Genomic DNA, 26,450 nt, shown 5'->3' with positions numbered 1-26,450 from the left:
CACCTTTCATGACGTTCGCCTGCAAGAAAACCCACAGGGAGTGTGTGACTTCTCAGCTCTGGGGGTCACCACGTGAGTGACTGCATTTTTTTTTGTATTGATGAGCAGCTTTTCGAATAACACTTGAAGACTTCGCCCCAAGTACGCTTGGAAGACCAAACTTGGATGGAAAACCTGACCCTTGCATCCGAACATGCTTTGTTTTTGGTGAGAAAGACGTGAGGTTTCTGGTGGTGGGTGGGCAGTGGCCGTTCTCCTGGCCGTGGCTGGTCACAGGGCAGGAAAAAGCACCAGCCACCCGTTCCCGGAAACGAAGCAGATCGCCAGCCAGAAACTGCATCCCCACCCGCCAGCCACCCCTTGTTAAGCTGGTGAGACAGAACTGAGCACAGCTGGTTGATGTGTAAGTACAACAGCACGATTTTAACCCCCAAATTTGAACCTATTTGGGTACAGGACATCTGTAACACTGAAATCATTCTTCGCCTGCAGTCGGCCTAAAAATTCTTTTCAACTGGGGTGATTCTGCCCCTCAGGGGACACTTGGTGAAGTCTGGGGACATTTATAATTGTCCTGACTGAGAGAGGGGGTGCTACTGGCATCTGGTGGGTGGAGGCCAGGGATGCTGCTTAACACCCCACAGTGCACGGGACGGCCCCCACCCCAGAGAAGGATCTGGGCCCAGGTGTCAGCAGCGCGGAAGCACAGCCTTAGCCCCTCTGTGTTTCTGTCTGCAAGGCCTGAAGCTGACCCCACACGAGGCCTCATTCACCCTGTCATCCTCTGTGGGATCGGCCCTCCTGCTGTCCCCCTCCTACCCTGGATTCCAGCCTCAGCTCTTGCCCTCCCTCGGGCTGCTCTGCCAACCCAGGCCCCCCAACGACTTCCCCAAACATCCTGGGGAAGCCCCTCAAGGCACAGAAGCAGCCAGAAATTCGATTCCTCCCTCCCTGCAGCTGCCCTGGTGGGACAACCCTCCAAGGCTCTCAGTGATCAGCCTCCAGGCCCCGGGGCATCCTCTCCTCCATCCTTGCCTGTCTCCCTCTAATGCTCATTCCCCCGGGAGCCCACCCTGGCCTGGCTCTCACTCCCCTCCTTCCCCTGCATAGATTGTTGACTCTGATGTTCACAGTGCCGACCTTCCAGCCACCCAGCCTCGAGGACAGCCCAGGCCCAGCTGAGCCTTGACCACTGGCTGGGGGTCGGGGGATGTCTGGCTGGCGCATCTCTCCCTGGAGCGCCCCACGCTGCTGCCCCAGACTCTCCCGAGCCTAATCCCGCTGCCTCCCCACCCAGCTGCCTGCTGACGCCCGACTTTCCCATCAACAGACCAGAGAAACACCCCAAAACGCAAAGCAGATACGATCTGGGCCTCTGAGGCCCTAGGACCCTGGAGACAGACAGACAAGCCCCAGATAAAGGCTCTCAGCCCAGATACCCTCTTGCTGTGAACGCCCCAGCCCCCTTTGTGGGTTGGGCGTGGGGGTAGGGGTGCGACATCAGTTACTTCCCTCCTTCTGACCTGATCCTGAGCCTCCTCCCTGCCAGGGCCCATGCCCCCCAAAATGGTCCCCAGAGGCTTGTCTGTGGCCCCATGCCCGTTTCTCAACATTCACTCCTCCTGGCAAACTTACCTCCTCCCATATCTAATGAGCAAGGACGGGAGGTGCCCGAGCTCGCCGCTTGCTCCTGCGTGACTGGACAACCTCTAAGGCCTGACAAGGCTGGGGTGAAGGGGGTCTTTGTGCTGTCAGCGCATCCCTGGGATGAAGCACCCCAGACCACAGTCCCTGCAAGCGTCCGGGGGGCAGATCCCGACAGCGCTGTGCAGGCAGCTCTGAGCCCGCCTCCTCCTCCCCCCTGGACTCTGTCTGCTCTGATCTGATACCTCGACTCGGGGAGCCCGCTCTGCTTTCGGAGGCTTCGGGTGGCTTGCGCCACACATTCACTTCTCACTGCTCCCGAACGCCAGCCCCCTCCTGGCCACCAGCCTCTTCGCAGGTGTGGCAGCCCCATGTAGATGGAGGACACAGATGGACGGACCCAGGTGTGTCTGCCCGCCCCCAGCCAGCCCTCGGCACGCCCGGGAAGCCCGCACACCCGGAGCAGCCTGCTGGCCAGGGCTCCGCTCTCCTCCCCGGCTCGGCTCAGTTCAGCCCAAGTCTCCAGTGGGATCATCTCCACTTCCGCCCCACACCCTCCACCCCTCCCGTTGTTGATGGAGGGGGACACTGATTGGGGGACGCTGGCCTTGCTGGGGCAGGGAGGGGGTCAGGGCTGAGGAGAAAACTCAACTGCAGAGTCAGCCATACAAAGGATTGAAATCCTGAGAAAACTGGTGAGAGGTAAAAAAAAAATGTGGTCTTATCCATACAGTGGACTATTAGCCAGAAGAAGGAATGAAGCATTGACACACGCTACAGTGTGCATAAACCTGGAAAAAAACCAAGCTGAGCGCCAGGAGCCAGACACAAAAGCCCACATCTTGTGTGATCCCATGAAATGTCCAGAACAGGCAAACCCACAGAGGCAGAAAGCAGATCAGTGGTTGTCAGGGGCTGGGGGAGGGGCGACAGCGAGTGACTGCTAATGGGGTCTCCTTCTGAGGATGATGGAAATGTTCTAGTACTAGATAGAGGTGAAGGTTGCACAACATTGTGAATCTGCTAAAAAATACTGAATTGTTCATTCGAAATGGGTGAATTATACCTCAACAAAGCTCTTAAACAGAAAACCTAACCGCAGAGGCACACCCCTGGTTCTGGAACCTTGTGTCACACCGGTTGAGTGGCTTTGCCCGTGTGTCCCCAGTGATGGGCAGAGACTGGCCCATCCTCACCCTGTGGGAGGGAAAGACATGTTCTGGGCAGGTGTCCCTGCGGGTAAAGGTCAAGGTGAACGATGGCATGTTGGTTCAGGGTGACCTGCTCAGGTAGGCCGGCCAGTGCTGACAGAGGGTAGTGGGAACAGACCCAGTGGCCTGAGGGGTGGGCGGAGACTGGGGGAGTCTGTGGTCATGTGACACTGGGTCTGTGGGGCCCTCAGTGGGGACTGGTGCTCAGGACCAAGGCCGGCACACATCCCAGTCCCAGGACAGGCTCCTTCAGGGCCCCCGAGGTGGGTCAGGGGCAGCAGAGAGCTCCAGGACACCCTCGGTCCCACGCCTTGCTGTCCTGGTCACCAGCCTCCTGTGGGTATGCCAGGCAGCTTGGGGTGCCACCATCTCCCAGCCTTCTCTCTCTGCGTGGGTCAGGCCACAGTAGCTACATGGAGGTCCCGAAACCTCGGCCTCTGGCCGCTCGGGAAAATGGCCCAGCCAGCAAGGATCCTCGTTTCATTTCTGCTTTCGAAATTAAAACCCTGTGCGCGTTGGCAAATGTCAGTGGCGTGTGTTACAGTTCAGGAAGGACAAAGAGAACTCTGGCCTGAGCATCCTCCACCCTCAGCCCTGATGCCGAGGCAGGGGGGGCACGTCCTGGGTGGGCTTTGTGGCCAGCCCGGTGGCTGATGCCGGGGCAGCTGCATCCCAATGTCGCCAGGTTCTCCAAGGGCGCCCGGCCTGGGTAACGGACCCCAGACTGCACTGCCCTGGACCTTCAGTATTTCTGACCTAAGGCAACACTCCTGCACAAACGTCGCGTTTCTGGGGGCGGTTCAGGTTGGCCGAGTGACATCGTGTGAAACAGTGACAGTAACAGTTAACTGCAGCGGGCGGCCAGATCAGCTGATTGGAACCAGCTTTCCACAGTGCCGTCTTCCTGTTTTCTGGTCAGAATTGCACAGCAAGTTTGCAACCCCTGCGTGGGGGGGTGCCCGGCGACACCCAAACCTCAAAACAACTCAACTTCTCCTTTCAGGGAGCTGAGAAAAAGTCCCGATAGGCTTCCTGCGGCCCCAGCCGAGCTGAGAGAGGAAACCTTTCACAAAGGTGCAGAGGGGTACCGTGAACTTAGGCTCAGGCTGGGTTCTGACGGTGGTCTGGCTGTGGCTGCCTGCAGTGTGGCCTGGGGTACCCAGACTGTACTGGGTCGGCTTGTGTCCCTCAAAAAGATATGTCCAAGTCCTGATCTCTGGAACCTGTGAGTGGGAACTTCTTTGGAAATAGGGTCTTTGCAGATGGAATTAAAGTAAGGATCTTGAGGTGAGATCATCTTGGATTTAGGGTAGGCCCTAAATCCAATGACAGTGTTCTTGTAAGAGAAAGGAGATTCGAGATACAGAGGCAGACGGGGAGAAGGCCATATGGACACAGAGACAGAGCCTGGAGTGATGAGGCCACAAGCCAAGGAATGCCAAAGGGTTGCTGGCAGCCACCAGAAACCAGGAGAGAGACACGGGATGGATTCTCCATCAGAGCCTCTAGAAGGAGCCAGCCCTGCCTACAGCTTGATTTCAGACTCTGGCCCCCAGAACTGTGAGAGAATAAATTCCTGTTGTTTTAAGCCCTCCACCTCCATCCTCTCCCATTTATAGTACTCTGTGATGGCAGCCCCAGGACATTTGCACACCCGTACACCTCTCTGGGGCTCTGTTTTCTCATCTTTAAAATGAGCAGAGCCGTTGTGAGTCCTCAGAGAGATGATGGATGAAGACTGTGGCACCCAAAGCCTGACACACAGTGGGCCCGAAGGCATGGTAGCTAATTATTCCTGTTATTAGAAAGTAACTCTCAAGTTAGCTTGAAATGGTTGGGACTTACTTATGGACAATCTCTAAACCATCAACACTTGAAAGAAACGGTGACTGGGTCTTGTGGGATTACAAACTGTGACTAAGGCAGCTGTTCTCACCCAGCGGAGATTCTGCTCCCAGGGGACACTTGGTGATGTCTGGGGACATTTTTCGGTTGTTGCCACTGGGGCAAGGGGATGCTACTGGCATCGGGTGGGTGGAGGCCAGGGGTGCTGCTCAACATCCCACAGCATACATGATGGCCCCCAGCCCAGAGACTGACCTGGCCCCAGACGTCAGTGGTGCTCTGGCTGCAAAGCCTGGCTCTAAACTGAAACAACCTTCTCCCTTTTCCAAATGGTTGCCTCAGGAAGAACATTTATGGCTGTGACGTGGATCTGGCTCAAGCCTGCTTTGGAAGCTGGCATGGGCACCGCCCTCCAGCAGCTCCTAACCCCTGGGGAAATTTGGCCTTGCCGGCTCACACTGCTGAGGCTCGAGGGAGGCAGCTGGGCAAGGTCAGAGGCATCTGACTCACGGGGTGCAGACACCCACCACGGAGATGACTAACAGCCCTCGTAGAATGTGCCAGAATCCTTCGGGGCAACGGCAGGGGAGGAGCATGGAGGCCAGCAGGAGGACGGATGGGTCCCCAGGATCGCCAGTGGCGGCCCTTGGGGAAGAAGGCACAAGACACGTCCAGCTGTCACTCGGCAGGGGACTGCTGCGGCTGACTTGTGTCCCCCCCGCAAAAGGCTCATCTATATTGTCCTGACGCTGGAAGCTGTGAATGTGGCCTGATATGGAAATGGGTCTTTGCTGACGTAATTAGTTAGGATGAGGTCATCCTGGATTGGGGCGGCCGCTGAAACCAATGATGACTGGTGTCTTTATAGGAAGAGAAGGCAATGTGATGACAGAGGCTGGGATTGGAGCAACACAAGCCAAGGAGCGCCGGCCTGGAGCCCCCAGAAGTGGGAAGAGGCAAGAAAGCATCTGCCCCTAGAGCCTTCGGAGGGAGTGTGGCCCTGCCCACACCTAGACTTCAGACTTCAGGCCTCCAGAACTGTGAGAGAGAGAGTAAATTCCTCTCTTTGACGCCACCCAGTCTGTGGTACTTTGTTAGGGCAGCGCCAGGAACCTCATCCCGGTGCCCCGGATGGTCCTCAGCTAGAAAAGGAAGCTGCATCGTGGGGCCAAACCTGCCTCCTCGCTGTGTTGCACTGAAACCTTGGGGCTCGGCATCTGCATCAAACCTTGTCACACCCACCCGCCTGCCTGGTTCTGTGAGGGGGGAAGGGCCCACTTGGCAAAATGCCCCACTCGGTAAATGTTGGGTCTGTCCTCTTGTTCCTGTCCCCGAGTTCTAAAGTCACTCAGTGCCTGCATTGTTTTATTCCGTCCTAGAGCACCTGTTATGGGCCCCCGCCATTGCTGGGAGGACAGTGGGGCCATTGGTGGTTTCATGGCAGCTGAGTTCCAGAGCTGGGATGGAGCCAGATTGAACCTGGGACACCCTCCATAGCTCCCATATCACACAGTGCCCACCCCGTGATCCTGCAAGGCCCTGAATGATCTGCTGTCACCTCCCTGTCCCCATCGCCTCCTGCTCTGCCCCTTGCTCACCCCACTCCGGCTCCTTCCCGTGCCCTCCAGGGCCCCTGGCTTTCTTCAACACGCCAGGCACGGTCCAGCCTCCCGGCTTTTTGCACCAGCCGTGTCCCGCTTCCAGACACCGCATCGCTCACCCCACTCGCTTCCGGGCCCGGCTTGGCATTACCTTCTCGCCTCCTGCCCCCTTACCCCTTCTTCCACGAGCCCGCCCACTGTTCTTATCGGCTCTTAGCTCACGCGCGAGGCTGCTGTTTCTCTCGCTGCCTGCCTCCTTGTCACCAGGCGGCAGCTCCCTGTGGGCAGGCCTCTGTGTCGATTTTGGCCATTGCATAGCCCAGTGCCAAGAACGGTGCCTGCACGCGGAATATTTGCAGAATGAATGGACGATTAGAGGACGGAACGCATGCAGGGTACACAGCACTGAAGAGAAAAGCGTCCGTTCTGTGGCCAGATCACTAGGTAGTCTTTGAAATGCTTGCGCAAAAAATGACAATGAATCTTTACATTACATGTATAGGAGAAGACAGATATAAGCCATGCGTGCTGGCACGGGGCCAGGCTGTACAGCCCCAGCTAATTTCTTGCTCATGATCTCAGAGATTGGCAGGCGGACTCTCAACCACTGCACCACCAGGGAAGCCCTCACCAACTGTTAACAAATACAACATGTTAATAATGACAGGGGGAAGAGCAGAAGTGGCAGGAGAATACAGAAACTCTCTGTACTGTCTGTTCAGTATTGCTATAAACCTAAAACTGCTCAAAGAAATAGAGTGATTTATGTCATTATATTTAATAAAATCTAACTATTTAAGTTACATACTTAAAATCATTTAATCACTGCAAAATCTTATTAAAAGCAGAAAGAAAGCAAGCAGTCTTAGACCCCTAGACCCCAAACCCAGAGGCGCACACCCCAGGCCCATACGCGGCCCTGGCCCTCACCAGATGACGACGGTTAAGTTACGTTCTGAGACGTGGATGCATCTTGTCCTAAGACCCTGAGAGTGAGTGATCACTGTGATCACTTCCACTGCCCCCATATCCAGAAGGCTCACCCACAGTGACACATCCGTGACTCCAGTGGGGTCTGGCCATTGGGAACACTGGAGAGGGTGTAGGAAGCTGGGGCATCTCCTCCCCCACTGACTCTTTGGCACTGCCAAGCAGCCCCTCCTCTAGCCCGTCCCCAGCCCCCAGGTCTGAACTCACCTTGCTGGCTTCCTTCTACCCCATGGTCCCACTCCCTGCCAGAAACACCCCGCCATGAACTATTCAGTTTGGACACGCCATCCTTTTCTTTCTGGGACCCGGAGTGCAGACTGCCGCCCCTCCAGACATTGGGAGTACATTAAGAAGACAACAAGGCATTGATCAGGCCTTGTTATTTTCTCTATTCTGATGCTTTGACACCTGGGGCTTGGCTGACCCCGGAGGGACTGCCCCCGCCAGGGCTGGCCGAGTCCTAGAGAGAGCAAAGGACTCTCCTACAAACACGCCTTCCAAATACAAACCAACCGTTTCAGAGCCTACACCCGCCCCCCACCATTATCACGTTCTCACACTCAGGGCTACTCTCTCCCTGCCCTGATTACCCCAGGGCCAAGTACTAGACAACCAGGGCAGCCTTTATGCTCCCAAACTCTGAAGCTATTCAAACTAGCCACCCTAAGCCTGCTTACCCTGCCTCACCGAACCCTTCCCGTGAAAACCACAACAGACTCCTGCCTACACCCTCCCCGGCTCCTGCCGCCTCCCTGTGTGGCCCTGCAGGGAATGCCAAGCCTCCTGTTTCTGGAAAACGTTGAGTATAACTGTTTCCTCCATGGCCGTTATCTGAACGATAACCAAACCCACGTGTTAAGGCCCCTCCGCCGAGCGGTCCCGCTCACCTCCAGCACCGGACCAGCACCGAGGATGGTCCTCTCGACGCCGCTGGCGTAGCCCTTCTGGCTCAGGGCGGTGAGGCAGTGGATCAGGAAGTTGGTGCTCTGTGTCTTGCCGGAGCCGCTCTCGCCTGAGATGACGATGCACTGGTTGACGTGCTTCCGGAGCATGGCGTAGTAGGCGACGTCGGCCAGCGCGAACACGTGCGGCTCCAGCTTGCCCAGCTGCTGGTTCTCGTACATCTTCACGTACTTGGGGTTGTAGATGGGGAGGAACTTGAAGGGGTTGACGGCCACGAGGATGCTCCCGGCGTACGTGTAGATCTTCTGCTGCAGGAAGCGGTGTTTGAGGTTCTTCAGGAGGTTCTCCTCGGTCAGTTCAGGGAGGTTGCACAGGTCATCAAAGTCCGCCTGTGGCCGGGGCAGGAGGCCACGCTCCACCAGGCGCCGGGTGGCCGTGGCCTGGGACACGAGCTGCATGTGCACGTACTTGATGGTCCCGTCTGCGTTGCGCTCCTGCAGCAGGAAGTAGTAGCCGTCTTCCTGGGGGTGCTCGTCCTGTGCCCGCCGTGGCCACAGCAGCACACGGTGCACAGGCGAGTCGTTGGCATCCAGCACCCACTCCTCCCCACCCGTCTCCTTGACCTCCACCAGCACGTAGCGCTTGCTGCCGTCCAGCTGCAGGCTGGTGATGGCGTCCTGGATGACGTCGGACGTGGTGCTGTCCTTGGTGGCTGTCACGCGGCACGAGGCCTGGCACGGGGTCTGGCTCTCGCTGGTGGCCAGCTGCGGGTAGATGTGCAGGTGGTAGGCCGCCTGCCCCCGGTGGCCGGAGCTGCCCGCCTCTTTCACACTCATCCTGCCGGCGGCCTGGCCTCAGCATGCCTCCCGGGCTCGGGGCGCGCCTCCTGGAGCTGGAAGGGAGAGGGGTGGCAAAATCAGAAGGGCGAAGGTCGGGGTGGGGGGACACTGACATTCACCTCTGGACAGACAGCCTCAGACCCATGGCCTGAATTCGTGGGCTCTCCTGAAAAGCCAGAAGGGCCGAAGAGCCTTATCTGTCCTTAAACGTGACACTCACCTAAGGTTTGTGGCTCCTGCAGAGAGACATCACCAGGCCCCTCCTGCCAAGATCAAACCCTTCCCCTGGAGTTTGCTCCATCCCAGGCCCCGTCCCTCCCCACCAGCCTCTCAACCCTCAAGTCCAATGGCCACAACCATCTCAGAGCTCAGCCCTTCCTGGACTCTCCTCTCTGACAAAACCTCCCCTGGCAGATCCCTAAGTGGATGAAGACGCGGCCCCATGGGCCTTGGTTATGTCCCCAAAACACATGAGGAAGGTTGCGAGAGGAAGGTTGGGATGAGCAAGACTGAACCTGCCCCAAAACTCAGGGACCTTGAAACCCCCAGGTACCTGAAACCCCACTGAGGAGGATGAAGTCAGGGAGGGCCCCCAAAAACTCGCTCGAGAGAACTGCTCAGAGTGCATTTGCTTCCAGAACCCACAACCCCATTCCAATCATGACAAGAACATCAGCCCCAAATTGGGGGCATCCTGTGGGACGCCTGGCAGTCCTCCCCAAGACTGTGAAGGTCATGAGCAACAAGGAAAGACCAAGGAGTCATTCCAGGCAGAGGAAACTGGGGAGACATGATGACTTAAGGTAATAGGGTTCCCTGGACAAAATGCATTTGCTCCTAAAGACATTTCGGGAAAGAGAGAAAAGGCAGCCAATGCTGGCAACAGCTCATTTTGTGTCTTGGAGCAAAAGGCAGAAAGGCAGTGTGGGTCACGAGGGGGCCCACTGTGTGCCACCCAAGCGTGGCTGAAGATACAAAGATGAACCAGACCTTGGCTCAAAGCCCAGTGGGAGAAGCTAATATGCAAACAAATATGAGAGAATATCAACCATGAGCGTGAGAAGTTACTGTTCCCAAGAGCCAGAGAAGGCTTTAGGGGAATGGTAACATCTAAGAGGGGTTCTGAGGGATGAAGAGGAGTTCACAACGAAGCTCTGCCCATTCATGTACATATTGTCCACAGCTGCCTTCGTTATATCAGCATAACTGAATAGTGATGACACAGATTAGTAACCTTAAGACCTGGAAAGTTGAACATACTTATTTTCCAGTCTTTTATAGAAACAGTATGCAGATCTCTGCCCTGGACAGAAGCATGACTCAGAGGCTGAGATGATCTGGGTTCTGGGAAACTGAGTCCCACAGCAGTGTTAGGAGGGTGGGGGGCGGGTGAGGCTGAACAAAACCAGACATTATGAAGCTGCTACAAACAGGTAGGTAGGTAGTGGCAACAGGTAGGAAGGTTGGGGGAGATGGGAGTATTTAATTTTCTAAACTTTCCTCCAAATTATTAAGTAACTTTGGTATATTTCCTTCCAGTTTAATAGATGTTACATGTTTTAATAAAACCTGAATTGCTCTTACTGTGGTATGTTGATACAGATGAACATTTCTCCGTGCCATGAAATACGCTTTGAAACATGATTTCTGAGTCCTTGGACGCACATCTTCGTGTCCATGTCTGAGCATTTCCTTGGGATCAGTTCACTCATGTAGAATTAGCAGATAAATGGATGTGAACACTGGTAAGTGTCTTTACTCAAAAAGCCACAGTATCCTGCAGAAAAATTCTATGAAACGGTGGGGCTCATCTACTCTGGAAACACTCTGGCAGTTTCTTTAAAAGATAATTATACGCCTAGCATGTGACCCACTCCTAGGACTTAAGAGAAATGAAGCAGATGTTCATACAGAGATTGTACATGAATGTTCTTTTTTTCTAAAATTAATTAATTTATGGCTGCGTTGGGTCTTTGTTGCTGCACGCGGGCTTTCTCTAGTTGCGGTGAGTGGGGGCTACTCTTCGTTGCAGTGCGCGGGCTTCTCACTGTGGTGGTTTCTCTTGTTGTGGTGCATGGGCTCTAGGCACGTGGGCTTCAGTAGTTGTGGCTCACGGGCTCTAGAGCGCAGGCTCAGCAGTTATGGTGCACAGGCTTAGTTGCTCTGCGGCACCTGGGATCTTCCTGGACCAGGGCTTGAACCTGAGTCCCCTGCATTGGCAGGCGGATTTTTAACCACTGCACCACCAGGGAAGTCCCTACATGAATGTTCTTAATGGCATTGTTTTTAAAAGTCCCAGACTAGAAACAACCTGAACGTACACAAACCGGTGAATGGATGAATAAACCAGCCATACGATGGAACATGACTCAGCTGTGAGAAGGGACACAACCCAAACCTCACAACAGCATGGAACAACATGGAACAATCTCAGAATCTGTGTGCTGAGTGAAAGACAGAAGATGAAAAAGAGTACCTATAGACCCAGCAATTCCACTCCTAGGTATGGACCCAAAAGACTTAAAGACAGGGATTCAAACAGATACTTGGACACACACGTTCACAGCAACCCTATTCACAATAGCCAAAAGGTGGAAACAACCCAAATTTCCATCAGCTGATGAATGGATGAACAGAATGTGGTCCATCTACACAATGGAATGTTACTGATTCATGCTACAATGTGGATGGACTCTGAAAACATTATGCTGAATGAAAGAAGACAGAGACCAAAGGCCACATGTTGTATGAGCCCATTTATATGAAATGTCCAGAACAGGCAAATCCATAGAAATAGAAAGTAGACCAGTGGTTCCCAGGGTCTGGGAAGTGAAGAGGCGGGGGAATGGGGAGAGAATCCTGATGGACACAGGGTTTCCTTTTGGGGTGATGGAAAAGTTCTGGAGCTAGATAGAGGTGATGGTTGCAAAACATTACAAATATGCTAAATACCATTGAATTGTTCACTTTAAGTGGTTAATTTAATGTTATACAAATTTCATCTCAATAAAATTTTCAAGAGTACATATTATATGATTCCACATACAGGTGACCCTTGAACAACATGGGTTTGAACTCCGTGGGTTGACTTATACGCAGATTTTTTTCACTAAATATGTACTTTAGTACTACATAATCTGTGGTTGGTTGAACCCCAGGATGGAGAGCCACAGATATGGAGAGCCAACTGTAAAGTTATACACGGATTTAAAAAAAAATTTTTTTTTTTAATATTTATTTATTTGGCTGCGACTGGTCTTAGCTGCAGCACACACGATCTTTTTTTTTTTTTTTTTTTTTTTCCAATTGCGGCATGTGGGATCTTTTTTAGTTGCTGCACGCAGGCTCTTAGTTGGCATGCAGGATCTAGTTCCCTGACCAGGGATTGATCCCGGGCCCCCTGCAATGGGAGCATGGAGTCTTAACCGCTGGACCACCAGGGAAGTCCTTATACATGGATTTTTGACTGCGTGTGTATATGAAGGTCAGCGTCCTCAACCCCTGTGTTGTTCAAGGGTCAACTGTACGTAAATTTCTAAAACGTGTAAACTAATTAGAGACAGAAAACTGATCGCTGGCTCCTTGGAGGAGGGGGACAGGGCGGGAGGACAAAGGGGTCAGGGAGATTTTTTGGGTGATGGATGTGCTCACTATCTTGATGGTGGTCGTGGGTGCTTGCATGTGTCACAACTCATCCAATCACACACTTCAAATAAGTGCTATTTATAGTGTATTGATTACACCCAATAAAGCTGTTTAAAACAAAGCATGTGGATTATGAAAGGACCCAATTCCCCAGGAGTACAACTTTAAAAAACCTCTTGCTTTCTTTTCAAAATGCCCAATCCTCGAGCCCAGCCACTGAGTTCCTCGGATGCCACTGCAAGGAAACGGCTGGGAATCTATGAACTTGTCTGTGTTCAGAGGTGCCAGGTGGTGCCGCTCACCTGACCGTCCCCCCAGAAACTATGAGAGCTAACTGCAGGATGTTCCTGGGCAGCCCCACAAGGCTGTGGAGGGTGGGTAGTTTATGCGCTTCCAAGCCTGGTGAGAGAGGCAGGAGCCCAAACTGTAGATCTGCACCTTAATCACGGCCACATGAACGCACGTGTGTGCTTGTGAACATACATGTACGAATGTGAGCACACGTGCAGACACGGACACGTGTGACTGAATACACACTCTCATACGACCGTGCTCACACACGCATGCACACAAACGTGGACACACAAGCACGAACAGAATTTCCTCTGAACACACCCACACTCACGTGCATGCACACACACACACGTGCGCGCAGACCCAGGGCTTCAGGCAGAGCCTGAACCTCTGTGACACGCACTCGTGGAGACACGGCTCACGAGCGCTACAACTTCTGGGGGCACGTTCCAGCTCAAGGATCAGGGGCTTTGGATGGTCTCACGCCCAAGCTGCCTGGATGCAGGCGGCAGAAGGGTCACAGGGATGCACCTGCTTTCTCCTCCCAGGGGACACCGAGCTGGGCTGAGTGAGAAGCCATCAGGGCCCAACCACGTGATCTTGCTCGCGGGGCCTCTGTCACCTGTCCTGACAAGGGTCTGGTTGACGCTTGGACAGGCTGTGTGGCCCGCTGAGCTGTGTGCTGCTGACATCCTCCAGGGCTTGCTGATCATGAGGCACCCTTGGAGCCCATGGGGGACTTTTACAGCTCTGGGCCCCTTGGTGGGAGGAGCAGGGGACTCCATACTCTTGAGACTGGGGGCCATGGGGGCAGTCACAGGTTCAGCCAATGCACACCCCACCCCCAGGCTAGGAGGAAGTACTAACAGATAAGCCTTACTCAAGGGGCCTGCTGACTGCTGGAGCTGCATGGAATGGGCCGGCCAAAGAGGAGGGGTGGGGCAGGGTGGATACCAGCTGGGGGCCCTCACAGGAGTCCCCTCAGGGCCCACCTGACCCACCCTGCAGAAGCTGCCCCTCCAGCCATCATAGCCCACCCAGGCCCAACACCTGCATCCTGGGAAACTCCACCCCTGCACCTGCCTGTGGGGCCCTCCCCACACCCAGCCAGCCTCACCTGGTCCTGCTCCCCAGGGAGCCTGCACTCTCCTCTCAGAGAGGCTCCCTTTTCCCCCTTCCTGGGGGAGGACCCTCCCACTGAAATAGCTCATGGGCCTGAAAACCGGTGACACTAGTAAATCCTTCTCCAGCCCAGGGTTGAGCTCCCTCCTGGCTTCCACGCAGCCTGGAGCCGGTCCTTCCTGCTCGCACCCGTCCCTCGGTCCGCTATGCCCCCATGCAGTAGAAACCACTGCTCCCCTCTCCAGAGATGCCACCAAGCTCCTGCCAATCATGCCTTTCCTGGTCCTGCTCACTTGCTCTGCAGCCGTGGGGACCAGCTGTCACCTGGACCTGCCCCCGTTGCACTCCCCCATCAGGGGCTAAGCTCGCGCCCACCCCACCTCCAGCCCCAAACACCCAGGGGGTTTGCTCCCTGCTCCTCCCACTGACCACATCCTGTCTGCTATCCCCAGAACAGCCTTCTCTTCTCACCAGGAGGTCAGGAGGGCCCCTGAGGGACCCCTGTCTCCATCCTCTGGGCCACTGCAGGGCAGCGCCTGGAAGCATTGGTCTAGGTGTGGGTGTCCCAACACAGAGCCCCTCGGGGACCCCCTCTGGCCAGCCCTCAGCCCCTGGCCATCAAGGCCCATATAGCACAGCCCCCCGCTGGTAGACTGGCTGTTGCAGGAAGCAGTTCTTGGACATACTCTGGCTGTTCCCCACCCAGCCAGGCCCAGGCTTGCAGGCCCCCTCCAGTCACGGAGAAGCTGCCCAAAGCCCTCAACCCACAGGGGGAAGTCTGCTTCCCCCAGCCCAGGCTGCAGCCCCATGAGACACTGACCAGGCCATCACCACGGGCCTGGCACCCTGCCCTCCCCTTCCCTCCCCTGCATCTCAGACGGGGGCCGGCCCCACACTGTTGCCTCCTTCCAGTGCCATCCATGTCCCCTGTCCTCGTCCTCAGGTTGGAATGCCCCTCGGGCCCCTCCACCAGATCCCAGGCAGCTCTGTTCCCAATGCGGATGTACCCTCTTAGACCCAGAGACTCCTCATTCTACAGGTGGCACCACTTGAACCTAAACAATGGGCTGATCTGATCCACTCTACATCCTCACTATGAAGGCCCCTGACCCCTTCTGCCCAACTGACTCCCGGAGAGGCCCCCACCCAAGTGAGAGTCTGCCTGGAGCAGCCTGAGAAGTGCTGCCTCAAAGCAGCCTCACGGGCACCGAGGATCAATATTTTTCTCAACCCATGGCCATCAGTGGGCACAAAAGAGCATTTTGTCACTTATAATCCTCTGTCAGGCTGGGTTTTTTGAGAATTCACTGTATTCAGTAACGATTCTTCTGTTTCTGGAAGCTGTTCATGTCAGTTGCCCTTTTTTTCCCACTGAACCATGCCTACCTAGCTCATTGATTTGGAGGTGCTCTTTGTATAGGAACGGTATTAACTCTTTGCGACGTCTGATGAATCTAATTCATACAGATTTACTTTTGCGTATGGTGTTTTTTGATACAAATACTACATTTCCCAGGCAGTCAGATCTGTGGGTCATTTCTTTCATGATGTCTATCGCACATTCCCCTCCTAGAGCTGATGAACATGGAACCACACTCTGTATTCCTCTCCCTCCCTGGACTTTCTCTTTACATTTCAGTCTTTATCCATCTGGAAATTATACTGGAGGGTGTGAGAGTTTCCTAGGGCTGCTGTGACAAAGTACTATAAACCAGGTGGCTTAAAACAAGAGAAATGTACTGTCTTGCATTTCTGGATGAGTCCAAAATCAAGGTGTGGGCAGGGATGGCTCCTTCTGGAGGCTCTGAGGATGAAACCGCCCCATGACTCTCCTGGCTTCCGGTGACCCTTGGCTTGTAGGTGCATCACTCCGATTTCCTGGCCCAACATCACATGGAGGCCTTCTCTGTCTCTGTGTCCTCCCCTCTTCTTATAAAGACACCAGTTATTGGATTCAGGATGAAGCCACCTTGAGATCTTTACATCCGCAGACACCTTATTTCTAATCAAGGTCACGTTCTGAGGTTCCGGGTGGCATGAATTTTGGGGGACACCAGTCAACCTGGTACAGTGTGGGAAGTGCAAGGAGAATCCAGATGGTTTCCAAAGAGTGAAGCAATTGTTTTAATGCTTTTTATTAAAGAATCTGTCTCTCCCCAGACCAGGGAGGCTCCTTCGTTAAAAATCATACATTAAGTTATGTTACACACGCGGGTCTGCCTCTGGGCTGTTGATACCTGCGTGGTGCCACACTGTGATTACCACAGCTTCAGGAGATGTCCTTAAACAGTGACATCTCTCTTGGAGGAGCGCAGATGTTTTCTCTGGCTTCTAAGCACGCCTTCCTCACAGAGTCTTAACAGAGCCTGAGACCTGGAAGCCAGTCATGTTGTGGCTTAAGGTCCTTTCCACAAGTGGATGTGAAACCTGCACCCCAAGAATCCCCAGACTGTGTGTGGAATGAAAGGAAGCAGGTCTGGGACTGAGGAACTGGGGGCCCTGGGTCCCCAGGGGGGATAGCTCGGCGAAGTGGCAATTGCATGCTGCGGCCGTGTGTTGGGGGCAGCAGGTCTGGAAAACCCGTGTGTCTGTCTTTGAGCCAAACCGCCTCTTCAAATGCCCCGAAGTTAAAATGCCTGTTCTGCCTTCTGACTAATGCTCACGGAAGCACACGCAATGTGAACAGGAAGCAATACCCGTCCCTAAACTGATAGGATCCATCTACCTGGAACTCACTGGAGAACTATGCCCTCATCACAAAATGGAAACCAATCTGGCAGACTATAAAATTCCTGTATGAAAGAGCCAAAAAGGTGGAAGGGAAATGCCCATCAAAGGATGAGTGGATATGGGACTTCCCTGCTGGTCCAGTGGTTAAGACTCCAAGCTCCGAATGCAGGGAGCCCGGGTTCGACCCCTGGTCAGGGAGCTAGATCCCACATGCATGCTGCAACTAAGAGTTCCCATGCCGCAACTAAGAGATCCCACATGCCGCAAAGAAGATCCTGCACGTGGCAACAAAGATCCTGAGTGCCACCACTAAGACCCGGAGCAGCCAAAAAAAAAAAAAAAAAAAAAGGATGAGTGGATAAACAAAATATGGCCCACCCACCCAGTGGAATATTACTCAGCCATAAAAAGGAATGAAGTGCTGACACACCCTACAACGTGGATGAACCTCCAAAACATCATGCTGAGTGAAAAAAGCCAGATACCAAGTATGATCCCATTGACATGAAACGTCCAGAATAAGCAAATCCACAGAGACAGAAGGCAGATTAGTGGTTGCCAGGGGCTGGGGGAGGGGGAATGGGAGAGACTGTTGATGGGGACAGGGTTTCCTTTTGGGGTGATGGAAATGTTCTGGAACTAGATAGAGGTGGTGGCTGCACATCACTGTGAATCTCAATGTTACTAATGGCCAATCTTTTGTGCACGATAAAATGAATTCCCGCTGAAAAACCTGAACGTTGAAAAATTAAAAAGGCTTTTGCAAACGCCATACTGGTGTCCTTTCAGCGCTTGGAGGGGATGTGAGCCTCAGTTCAGGGCCTTTCTCTCATGCTCTCAGAGAAAGGAGGCACAGGGAAGAAGGGGAGGCAACCAAATTTCGGCCCTCGGGGTGAGTGGACAAATGTGAATGAGCCGCGCGCAAGGCCCGGCCAAGGTCTCATGCGTGAAAAAGTGAGGTCTGTCGATCAGCTTGGCGAATGATTTGGAATTGACTGGAAAATAAGGAGGACGGGGGCCTCCAAAAAGTGTAGCATAGCCGCTTTGTTTATATAAGGCCATAATTTGAAGCCACATGTTTATTGGATGAAATCATCCTCAAGTTAAAAGAAGGCCGGCGTTATAGCAGAATCAGTTAGGGAACACCATTTAGAAGTCAGCGTGTTTCCACTTTTCCATACGTGTTTCCTTGAGCCTGTTGGGATTTTTTAAGGAAATGATCACATGAAGTTATTGGAAAGATGGACATGCTGAGAAATAGCTACAAAAGAAGTATGTTTCTCAGTCTTGGCAGCTCAGAGCTGGAGAACAGTTTAGGGTTTAGGTTGGGTGAGGGGGGGATGTGGCCACAGGCCACAGAACGTCCAGAGCCCCCAGAAGCTGGAAGGGGCAAGGAAGGGACTCCCCCCGGAGTCTCTGGAGAGTCACGGCCCTGCTGATGCCTTGGTTTTGGACTTCTGGCCTCCAGAGCTGCAACGGAATCAATTTCTATTGTTTAAGCTACTCAGTTTGTGGTACCAATTTACGGCAGCCCCAGGACACGAATCCAGGGGTCTGGTGCAGAAGATACTGGATGCTCTGATTGAGGCTATGGTCAGGAACGGCCACCACCTCTCTTTTGCCTTACTTAAATATCCCTGGAGAAGCCCATCCCAAACACCCTCTCATGACTGTCCCTTACTTCCCTAATTCGTCCCCCTAGGCCTTCCAGTCTGGCCCAACCGGTCTGAGTCCTAGAGAAAGCTATTCCTCCAGGCAAGTGCTGGGGCAGCCTGGTCCATTCACCTGTCCCTGAGGCTGATCCCTCTCCTTCGGGTCAGCGGCTATGTCCCCAACGAGGCTGTCTTCTTTCAAAGTCTGTCCAGTCAACAAATGTTTCTGCACTGCCCACACCCCACCCCAGGCCAGGCCAGGCTGGCAGCAAAATAGAGTAAGAATGTGGCAGTGTCTGGCCTTCAGGGAACTTGACAAATCAACCCACCAGAGAAGAGGCTTTTCCAACAGCAATAGTGCTTTGGACAGGAAAAATGCAGTGTGTTCATGCAGCAGCTCTCAACGGGGTGGGAATTGGGGCGGGCAATTCTGCCCTACCCCATGGGACAGTTGGCAATGGCTGGAGACATATTTGGTTGTCACCACTTGGGGGGGGGGAGGGGAGGTACTTCCGGCATCTGGTGGGTGGAGGCCAGGGATGCTGCTCAACGCCCTACAATGTGCAGGACAGGCCCCCACAGCAGAGAATGATCTGGCCCTGGACGTCAGCAGTGCCGTCATGGGGAAAGAAACTGACCAGAGCAGGGTGGTCACTTTGGATTAACCAGGAGGCAGGGAGGCGCTCAGAGGAGATAGCTGCCGAGGCCTGCGCAGTGAGACGGGATGGACGGGCTGAGCTTGGCGATGGCGGCCCAGGCGAGGGCGGTGAGCGCCATGGGCAGGGGCAGCTGGGGCTGGCCTCAGAACAAGGGGACCAGTGTGGCCGGCAGGAGGGGGAAGGGCCGAGGTCAGGAAGGTCAGATCCCACAGGGCCTTGTGAACATGGGAAGGAGTCCGGATTTGCATGCAAGTCTGATGGGGAACGCTGGCTAGTTGGAGACAGGGAGGACTGAGACATGAGTGACATCAGGAAGGGATCAGCCAAGCCTAGTGTGGCAAGCAGACCGGGGTGGGGGGCAGGTATTCGGCGGCTCCTGCAGGTGTGGGCTGGGGGGACTGACGGTGGTTTGGGTCAGGCCCATGGGACACAGGTAGGTTCCAGTTACAAGGGGAAGGCAGAGCCACAAGGCCCTGTGGGGGGCTGGGCTCCGGGTCCTTCCCTGTTGACCGGTAGGCTCATAAAGACATAGAAAGTAGCCTGGGAAGTGGGTCTGGGCGGGCAGAGGAGAACCCTTTGGGACCCTTCTCTCCAATGACACGGTCCACCTGTCATCATGCCCTGGTGGAAAGCCACCTTGAGAACCTCATACAGGCAGAGCTGCGGTGACAACACACAAAAGCCCTGCCTGAGACCAGATTGAGCAGCTCCTGGAGAACAAGGGAACACCGCTTGGCTTTTAAAGGCAGTTCAGATCCCCGGGTAGGGCTCTGGAGGCTGCTGTGCCAGCCCGGTCACCGGGGGCTGGGTGTGACTCTTCTCCTAGGGGACAGCTGGCAATGCCTGGAGACAGTTTTGGTTGTGACAACTTGGGGGGCGGGTGCTACTGGCATCTGGTGGGTGGAGGCCAGGGACGCTACTCAACACCCTACAATGCACAGGACGGTCCCCACCACAGAGCATGATCCAGCCCCAGACGTCACCAATGCCAAGGCTGAGAAAGCATGCTTTAAATGAATAAGAAAAATGTTTGCACACTTCAGGGTCTCCCCAGGGCCTCACAGGCACACAAGATGTTAGCATGATTCCAAGCCCATGTTCACCTGATTACACAATATTTAGAAGGAGGGGTCAAGAGAGGGAGCTGGGGGCTTCCCTGGTGGCGCAGTGGTTGAGAGTCCGCCTGCCGATGCAGGGGACACGGGTTCGTGCCCCTGTCCGGGAGGATCCCACATGCCGCGGAGCGGCTGGGCCCGTGAGCCATGGCTGCTGAGCCTGCACGTCCGGAGCCTGTGCTCCGCAGCGGGAGAGGCCACAACAGAGAGAGGCCCGCGTACCGCACAAAAAAAACAAAAAAAACAAAAAAAAAAAGAGAGGGAGCTGGCCTTGTGGGGTGACTGCCCCAGCTGTTGGGGCCTAGGGCCACCTGCCCCCGTTCAGGTCACTTTCTCCACTCCAGATACCCTGTTCCTTAGCTTCCCCACCTTCATCCTCTCCTCTCCCAGCTAAACCAGGGGGCAGACTCCCTTGAGACCACCAGGAGGAAAGGGACCAGCCCCTGAGGGTCTAAGGGCCAGCCTACGCTCTTACACTTTCTTTGTGTCATGCATTCTGAAAAACAGCATCTCCGCGTGACAGCCAAGGACTCTTGGTGATCTTCCCAAGCAGTGGCCTTGGACCCTGGCATGCTTGCCAGGAAATGAAAGCCCCAGGTGCGCCCCCAGGATCTGAGAAGCAAAATCTCAAAGTCTCCTCTGGGCTCACCAGGTTCCGTCCACCCTCGAATGGGATGGAGAGGCTCTGAGAGATGAGTAGGAAGATCGTGGCAAAGCCCCGGGCGGTCCTGATGCTGACACGGTCCTGCTTTCGTTTGAGAGGAAGCAGCAGCAGCAGGAGCAGTGGCCTTGGAGGCACATGACCACGCCAGGGCTCTTGGGCCTTCCTCTTCCTCCGTTAGCCAGCTCAAGCCAGGCCCAGGCTCCTGTTCCAAGCTCGCTGGTGCCGGGTACTTCACGGCCCTCACAGGGCTGATAAACTGACTTCCGTGGACATGACTGCTAGCCGGACATCTGTGCTCTGAGCAGAGAGATGAGGGCTATTCCTGCTCCCTCAGTATCCCTGAGAGCCAAATCTGCACCTGGCTTGTTGACGCTTTTAGCGGAATGACTTTCAGATTTTCCAGAAACTTCTTTTGTCTCATCACCTGTGGCAGCAGCCGGTCCCAAAGTCACTTTGTTCCACGAATGGGTTATTTTTGGACTCCCCTCTTGACCCTGGCAATACTGAGGACACAGACCCCCGTACACCCCAATTATAAACCTTGGCCGGCCCCTGGGCAGGCACACACTGCCTCCCAGGCCTGGCTCTAAACACACCCCTTGTAAAGTCCCATGAGGTATGCTCCTCCGAAGTCCTGTTCTTGCCTCTCTATTGTCACCCCAAGTATAAGGATCTGTGCAAGGTCTGGAAAATTCCCTAACAGGGCACTTCCAAAGGTGACATGGCCAACCTGCCTATCTACCTTAAAATGTTAATTTAAATGAATGAGACAAAACTAAATGAACTTATTCTCTATAAGTACCATTATTTATTGAAAATTCCCTCACTAAATAAAAATGAAATCTGTCTCTTACCCAGTGTTACAGCCTGAATTGTGTGCCTGCTCCCTACCCCCCCCCCAATTCATTATGTTGAAGTCCTACTTCCCAGGACCTGAGAATGTGACTGTATTTGGAGACAGGGCCTTTAAAGAGGTGATTCATTCAAAAGGAGGTCATTAGGGTGGGCCCTGATCCAAAGGGACAATCGGACACGGACTCACACAGAAGTAAGGTGTAGACTCACACAGAGGTGAAGACTCAGGGAGAAGACAGCCGTTGAGAAGCCAAGGAGGGAGGCCTGAATGCATCCTTCCCCCGTGGCCTTTGGAAGGAACCAACCCTGCCCACACCCTGATTTGGACTTCTGGCCCCCAGATCCATGAGACAATACATTTCTGTTGCTTAAGCCACCTAGCCTGTGGTACTTTGCTACAGCAGTCCCAGGAAACTTGCACACGCGGCAGTGACCGTCATGAAATGCTTGGAGCTGGCTTCCCTCTCGCACACACAACCCTAAGAAACGGGACAGAGCTGGGATGTAAACGAATGAGTCAGACCAGGACAGCTTATTCATTGCTCCGACTAAGCCACAGGCTGAACCCTTGAATCACTACTTTATTTATCATCGGGACTCGGGCTCAGAGTCTCAACGAGGAAATGACTAGAACCCAAACTCATCGGCTGAGTTTTTGAGACATGCCTAATCTCCAAGGCCCTTTCTGGGCCAACATGAAAAAAAGCAAAGAGGTGAAGTGATGGGCTCTGCACCTCAGCCGGCAGTGCGCTGGCTTGTCGGGGACCCGGCGGTGCTGACAGAGCCCTTTGTTCTGTCCCTCCGTCTCCGGGACGAGGGCAGAGAGAAGGGCCTGTCTTGCTCGGCGGGGAGGCCGAGCAGGGGCTGCCTGGCACAGTTGGTTGGGGATGCTGGGTGCACAAAGGGCTGGCGGATGGGGACTGGGGGGAGGGCAGCATCCAGAAGGGGTCAGACGGCCCCAGAATGTGTGGTTTCCTCCCCTGAAGTTAAAGCAGCAATGTCATGGCCGGGGAACAAGCAGAGGAGGACACATGAACAGCAAAACTTAGTCTGTGCTTGAGGACGGACTGGCATCTGGAGCCAAGAGGGCAAATGGGAGAAGATAACATGGCTACAAGAGCCACAGTGATCTGGGGCTACCTCCAAAGTAGCTCTTTGAGAGGAGAATCTGATACCTCTAATCTCGGAAGAAAAGCAACAATTTGTTCCGAGACAAGGACGGTTCCTGCAGAAATCCAGGTCAGTGGGAAGACAAAGAAGAGACAGACAATGGCATCTGCTGTGCCAGTGAGTGATGACGGCCCCAGCTCACCTCCTCTTCCTCCTCTGCTGAACATTCTCGGGGCACGTTCTCTAACTCCCCCTCAGTCCATTCCCAGTGGTGTCTCCTTTTTATCAGGACTCCAGATTAAGAACCGAGTGGATGGCAGAATTCAATTGCTGGCCTCTTTTCCCCACGCCTGCCCTTGGCAGCAATTTGCTGGGAGCCCAACAAACACCAAAGACCCACTGAGGCAATGGTGGGCCTGGAGCGGGAACCAGATTTTACTAAAGAGCAGTGCTCCTGTCCCCCAGGGGACACACGGCCATGTCTGGGGACATTTTTGGTTGTCACAACTTGGGGTGGGTGTGTACTATTGGCATCTCGTGTGTGAAGGCCAGGGATGCTGCTCGACATCCTATAATGCACGGGGTGGCCCCACAGCAAAGAATGACCCGGCCCCAGATGTCAATGGTGCTGCAGTTGAGAAACTGCTCTAGCAATTTGGTCTTCGCCAAAGTGAAGTTACTAATGATCCTTCGTACTTCTAGAAAGCACAGGGAGCCATCTCTGAAGTCGTCACCTGCCTGAGCCTAGTTTCTATACCGAGAAAATAGGAACTGCAATCCCCTTGCTGCTGGTTGGCAGAATAAAAGAGTTGGGTATAAAAGCATCTATCACAGAAGATGCTCAATAAAGAGCTGCACATGGACGTGCTTATGTGGTTCCCTCTTCCCCACTTGGTTTAACACCTCTGTATCCTTAAAGGCTTGGCTTAGGGCCAGCCACCTCTCCTGAGGAAACTTGCTGGAATCCCCCATGCCCTGAAGCTTCTGCTGGTCGTTCCTGATTCTCTCCCCACAACTTCTTGTGCCACCTCTGTTGCTGCACTGACCAACTACTCTGAACTCCATTATTCCTGCTGGGGAGGGTGGCCCACTAGAATGTCCCTCCCCCAGGGCACAAGGGCTCATCTCTGCCCCTGGGACCCAGCCCACAGCACCTTGCATGATCAGCCCTTGCTTCACTGAACTCTGGGTCCACCCAAGACACACAACTTCAGGGAGACAAGGAAAGGGAAGCGGCAAGTTAACAAGCCTCTGTTGGGGATAGAAGATGGATCCTACAGTGAAACAGAATGGGGAGATTCCCAAGTCCCCACCTGCTTCACCAAGTCACAGGCCTGGACCTGAGGGAGGGTCTCACCCAGGGATTTCCAGCCAGAAGGATGCAGCTGAAACCCTGGGAACAGGTATGATGTACAAAAGCACATTTGGCACTGCAATTTCCCACGTGAAAGATAAGGAAGCAGTAAGATAACCATATTCGGATATAAACTGTAGGACAGAAAGCCCAACAAAAGTGCGATCACCGCGGTGGGGATTCACCTGTTGGGGGCTGCATAAAACTAGACAGGGCTGTGTGCTGGAGACACCAAGGTTGGGTTTCAAAAGTTGCAGAACACTGACTAGGCTAATCCATTCATTTTGCAAGTAAAGAAACAGACAAAGAGACTTGACGGAGGTTAGGACCCCCAACACAAGACCCTCCAAGAGAGCCTGCCTGGCCACGCTCCTGGAGGAAGGAGACAACAGCCGGGCTGTGGAACCAGAAGATTCTGGTCCAGTTCATGGTGGGGGGGGGGGAGAGGGGGGGTGTCCCAGCCAGGGCAGGCCCACACTCAGAACCTGCATGAGGCATGACTGTGGGCTGTAATCATGTGTTCTGGGGCAAGCACGGCTGAGAGTCTCGCTTACGGAAGCTTCCATAAGGGCCAGAACATTCTGGAAGTGAACGGGGTGGTTATCTTTCTGTGGCCCTCTTTACATTCAAGCTATCCAGACTCGTGTCCTGAACGCACTATAAACCCAGGCTCCCTGGCCCTTCTAGCAGGTCCCAGACAAGGATCCCCAGGGTCGGGAAAGAAGAGAAATTAATGCTGATCAAAACGGTTTAGAGCAAGGCCCTCCCCAGAGCCAGGCCCATCAGACAACTTTCCAGCTGCCCATGTCACCTCCCACTGCTCCTGGATGCCTTAAGCGTTTGGAGACTCCAAGACCAGAACACACCTCAGAAGGTAGGAGCTGGGACCCTCCAACTGTAAGGCACAATGTCCCCACCAGCTCCCATCTCAGACAAAGAGGTGTGGGAGAGGTTTTCCCTGAAAGACTCCTGGCCTACAAGGCGCCTGCCTGCGGCTACCGTGCCTCTCCCAGGCTGAGCTCACAGCCACCGGGGGACAGATTTCCTGTATGTCGTTTTACCCATTTAAGTCCAAGGATGCAACTCGGAGGAGGTGGTGACAGCCTAGCACATGCGGCTGTGTGCGCACCCACCCCCGCCCCCTCTGAAACCCAGTTCCGGCCCCATAGCTGGGGGGGGGGGCCCAAGAGCTCCTTCCTTGCTCCCTAGAACCCCCAGGCACTAGCCAGTCCGCTCTTAGGAGGACAGTGTTGGGTTTTCAAGTCCTGAATACCGCCCAGAAGGCGCTGAAACTAGCCTGGGTCACCCAGCAGTTGGGGGTGAAGTCAGGGATAAGATGAATCAAGAGGGCAAGACGGGCCCCCAAATCTCCATGGTCTGCACCCCAATGTCTGAACGGGGCCATTCTAGCCCTTTCCTTTCCTCCCCTCCTCCCCAGGCTCTCCCTGGACCAGACCTCACTTCTTGCCATGGCTTCTGTCCCCCTTCTGCCTCCCCTCCCATCCCCCATTTCCCCTCTTACCAATTCGGCCGGCCACCGCACCAGTGGGTTCAGAGCCCCTCACATTTACTGAGCTCCCACTGAGTCCCAGGCGCTGCCCTCCCTCAGGCACCATTCCTCTACCTCTTCACCGTAGGCAGACGCCCCCAGGCCGTCCTGCACCGTTTCCCCCCAATCGCACCCCGGCTGTTCCCCCACCGGCCTTGCTCCTCTCAACCCCCAGCCTGGGCCTCTCAACCCCGCCTCCTTGCTTCTCCCCCTCCCAGCCCCGTTTCCTGCGACCCCCCAACTACCACTTAAGCCACGTCCTCTTCAGAGAAGCTGCTCAAAGCCACAAGATCTGCCTCCACACCCGCCCAAAAACTCCCTCACCAGGCCCATCACATCAACTTTCTCCTTCATCGTCCCGTTCCCACTCCGTCTCCTGCAAACTCTCCACGACCCCCAAGCTCGTTCCCGCCTCCTCGACCCCTGCTTTCGCGCCCCCCCCGACTAACCCTTAGCCCCGTCCCTCTACAAGGCAGCCCGCCGATGCGAGCTTCGAGATCAAACACTCGACCCGCGGCCGCCCGGCACTCACCTGGGCCTTGGCCGCCGCGCGCCGCCGGTCCCGGCCCGGGTCCCCGCCCGGCAGCCAGCCCGCTGCTCTTCGGGCGCTCCGCCCCACCGCGCCCGCCGCTCCCGCCGCTCCCCCGCGCGCTCCCGCTTCCGGGTTC

At 54.6% G+C, this 26,450-nt stretch overlaps 1 protein-coding gene across 1 annotated transcript in view; it reads right to left on the bottom strand.

Annotated features, from left to right (window-relative positions):
• Positions 1-26,402, bottom strand: part of MYO9B (myosin IXB) — an 88,261-nt gene extending 61,859 nt beyond the window's left edge. The window contains exons 1-2 of the mRNA XM_060093842.1: positions 26,315-26,402; positions 8,179-9,086 (exon numbers count right to left, since the gene is read on the bottom strand). Coding sequence (XP_059949825.1) covers positions 8,179-9,030 — 852 coding nt within the window. The 5' untranslated portion in view covers positions 9,031-9,086; positions 26,315-26,402. The remainder of the gene's footprint in view (positions 1-8,178; positions 9,087-26,314) is intronic.
• Positions 26,403-26,450: the final 48 nt, after the last annotated feature.

Source organism: Mesoplodon densirostris, chromosome 3, assembly GCF_025265405.1.
Source record: "Mesoplodon densirostris isolate mMesDen1 chromosome 3, mMesDen1 primary haplotype, whole genome shotgun sequence".
NCBI classification, from domain to species: Eukaryota; Metazoa; Chordata; class Mammalia; order Artiodactyla; family Ziphiidae; genus Mesoplodon; species Mesoplodon densirostris.
This window is presented reverse-complemented; position numbering and strand designations above follow the sequence as displayed.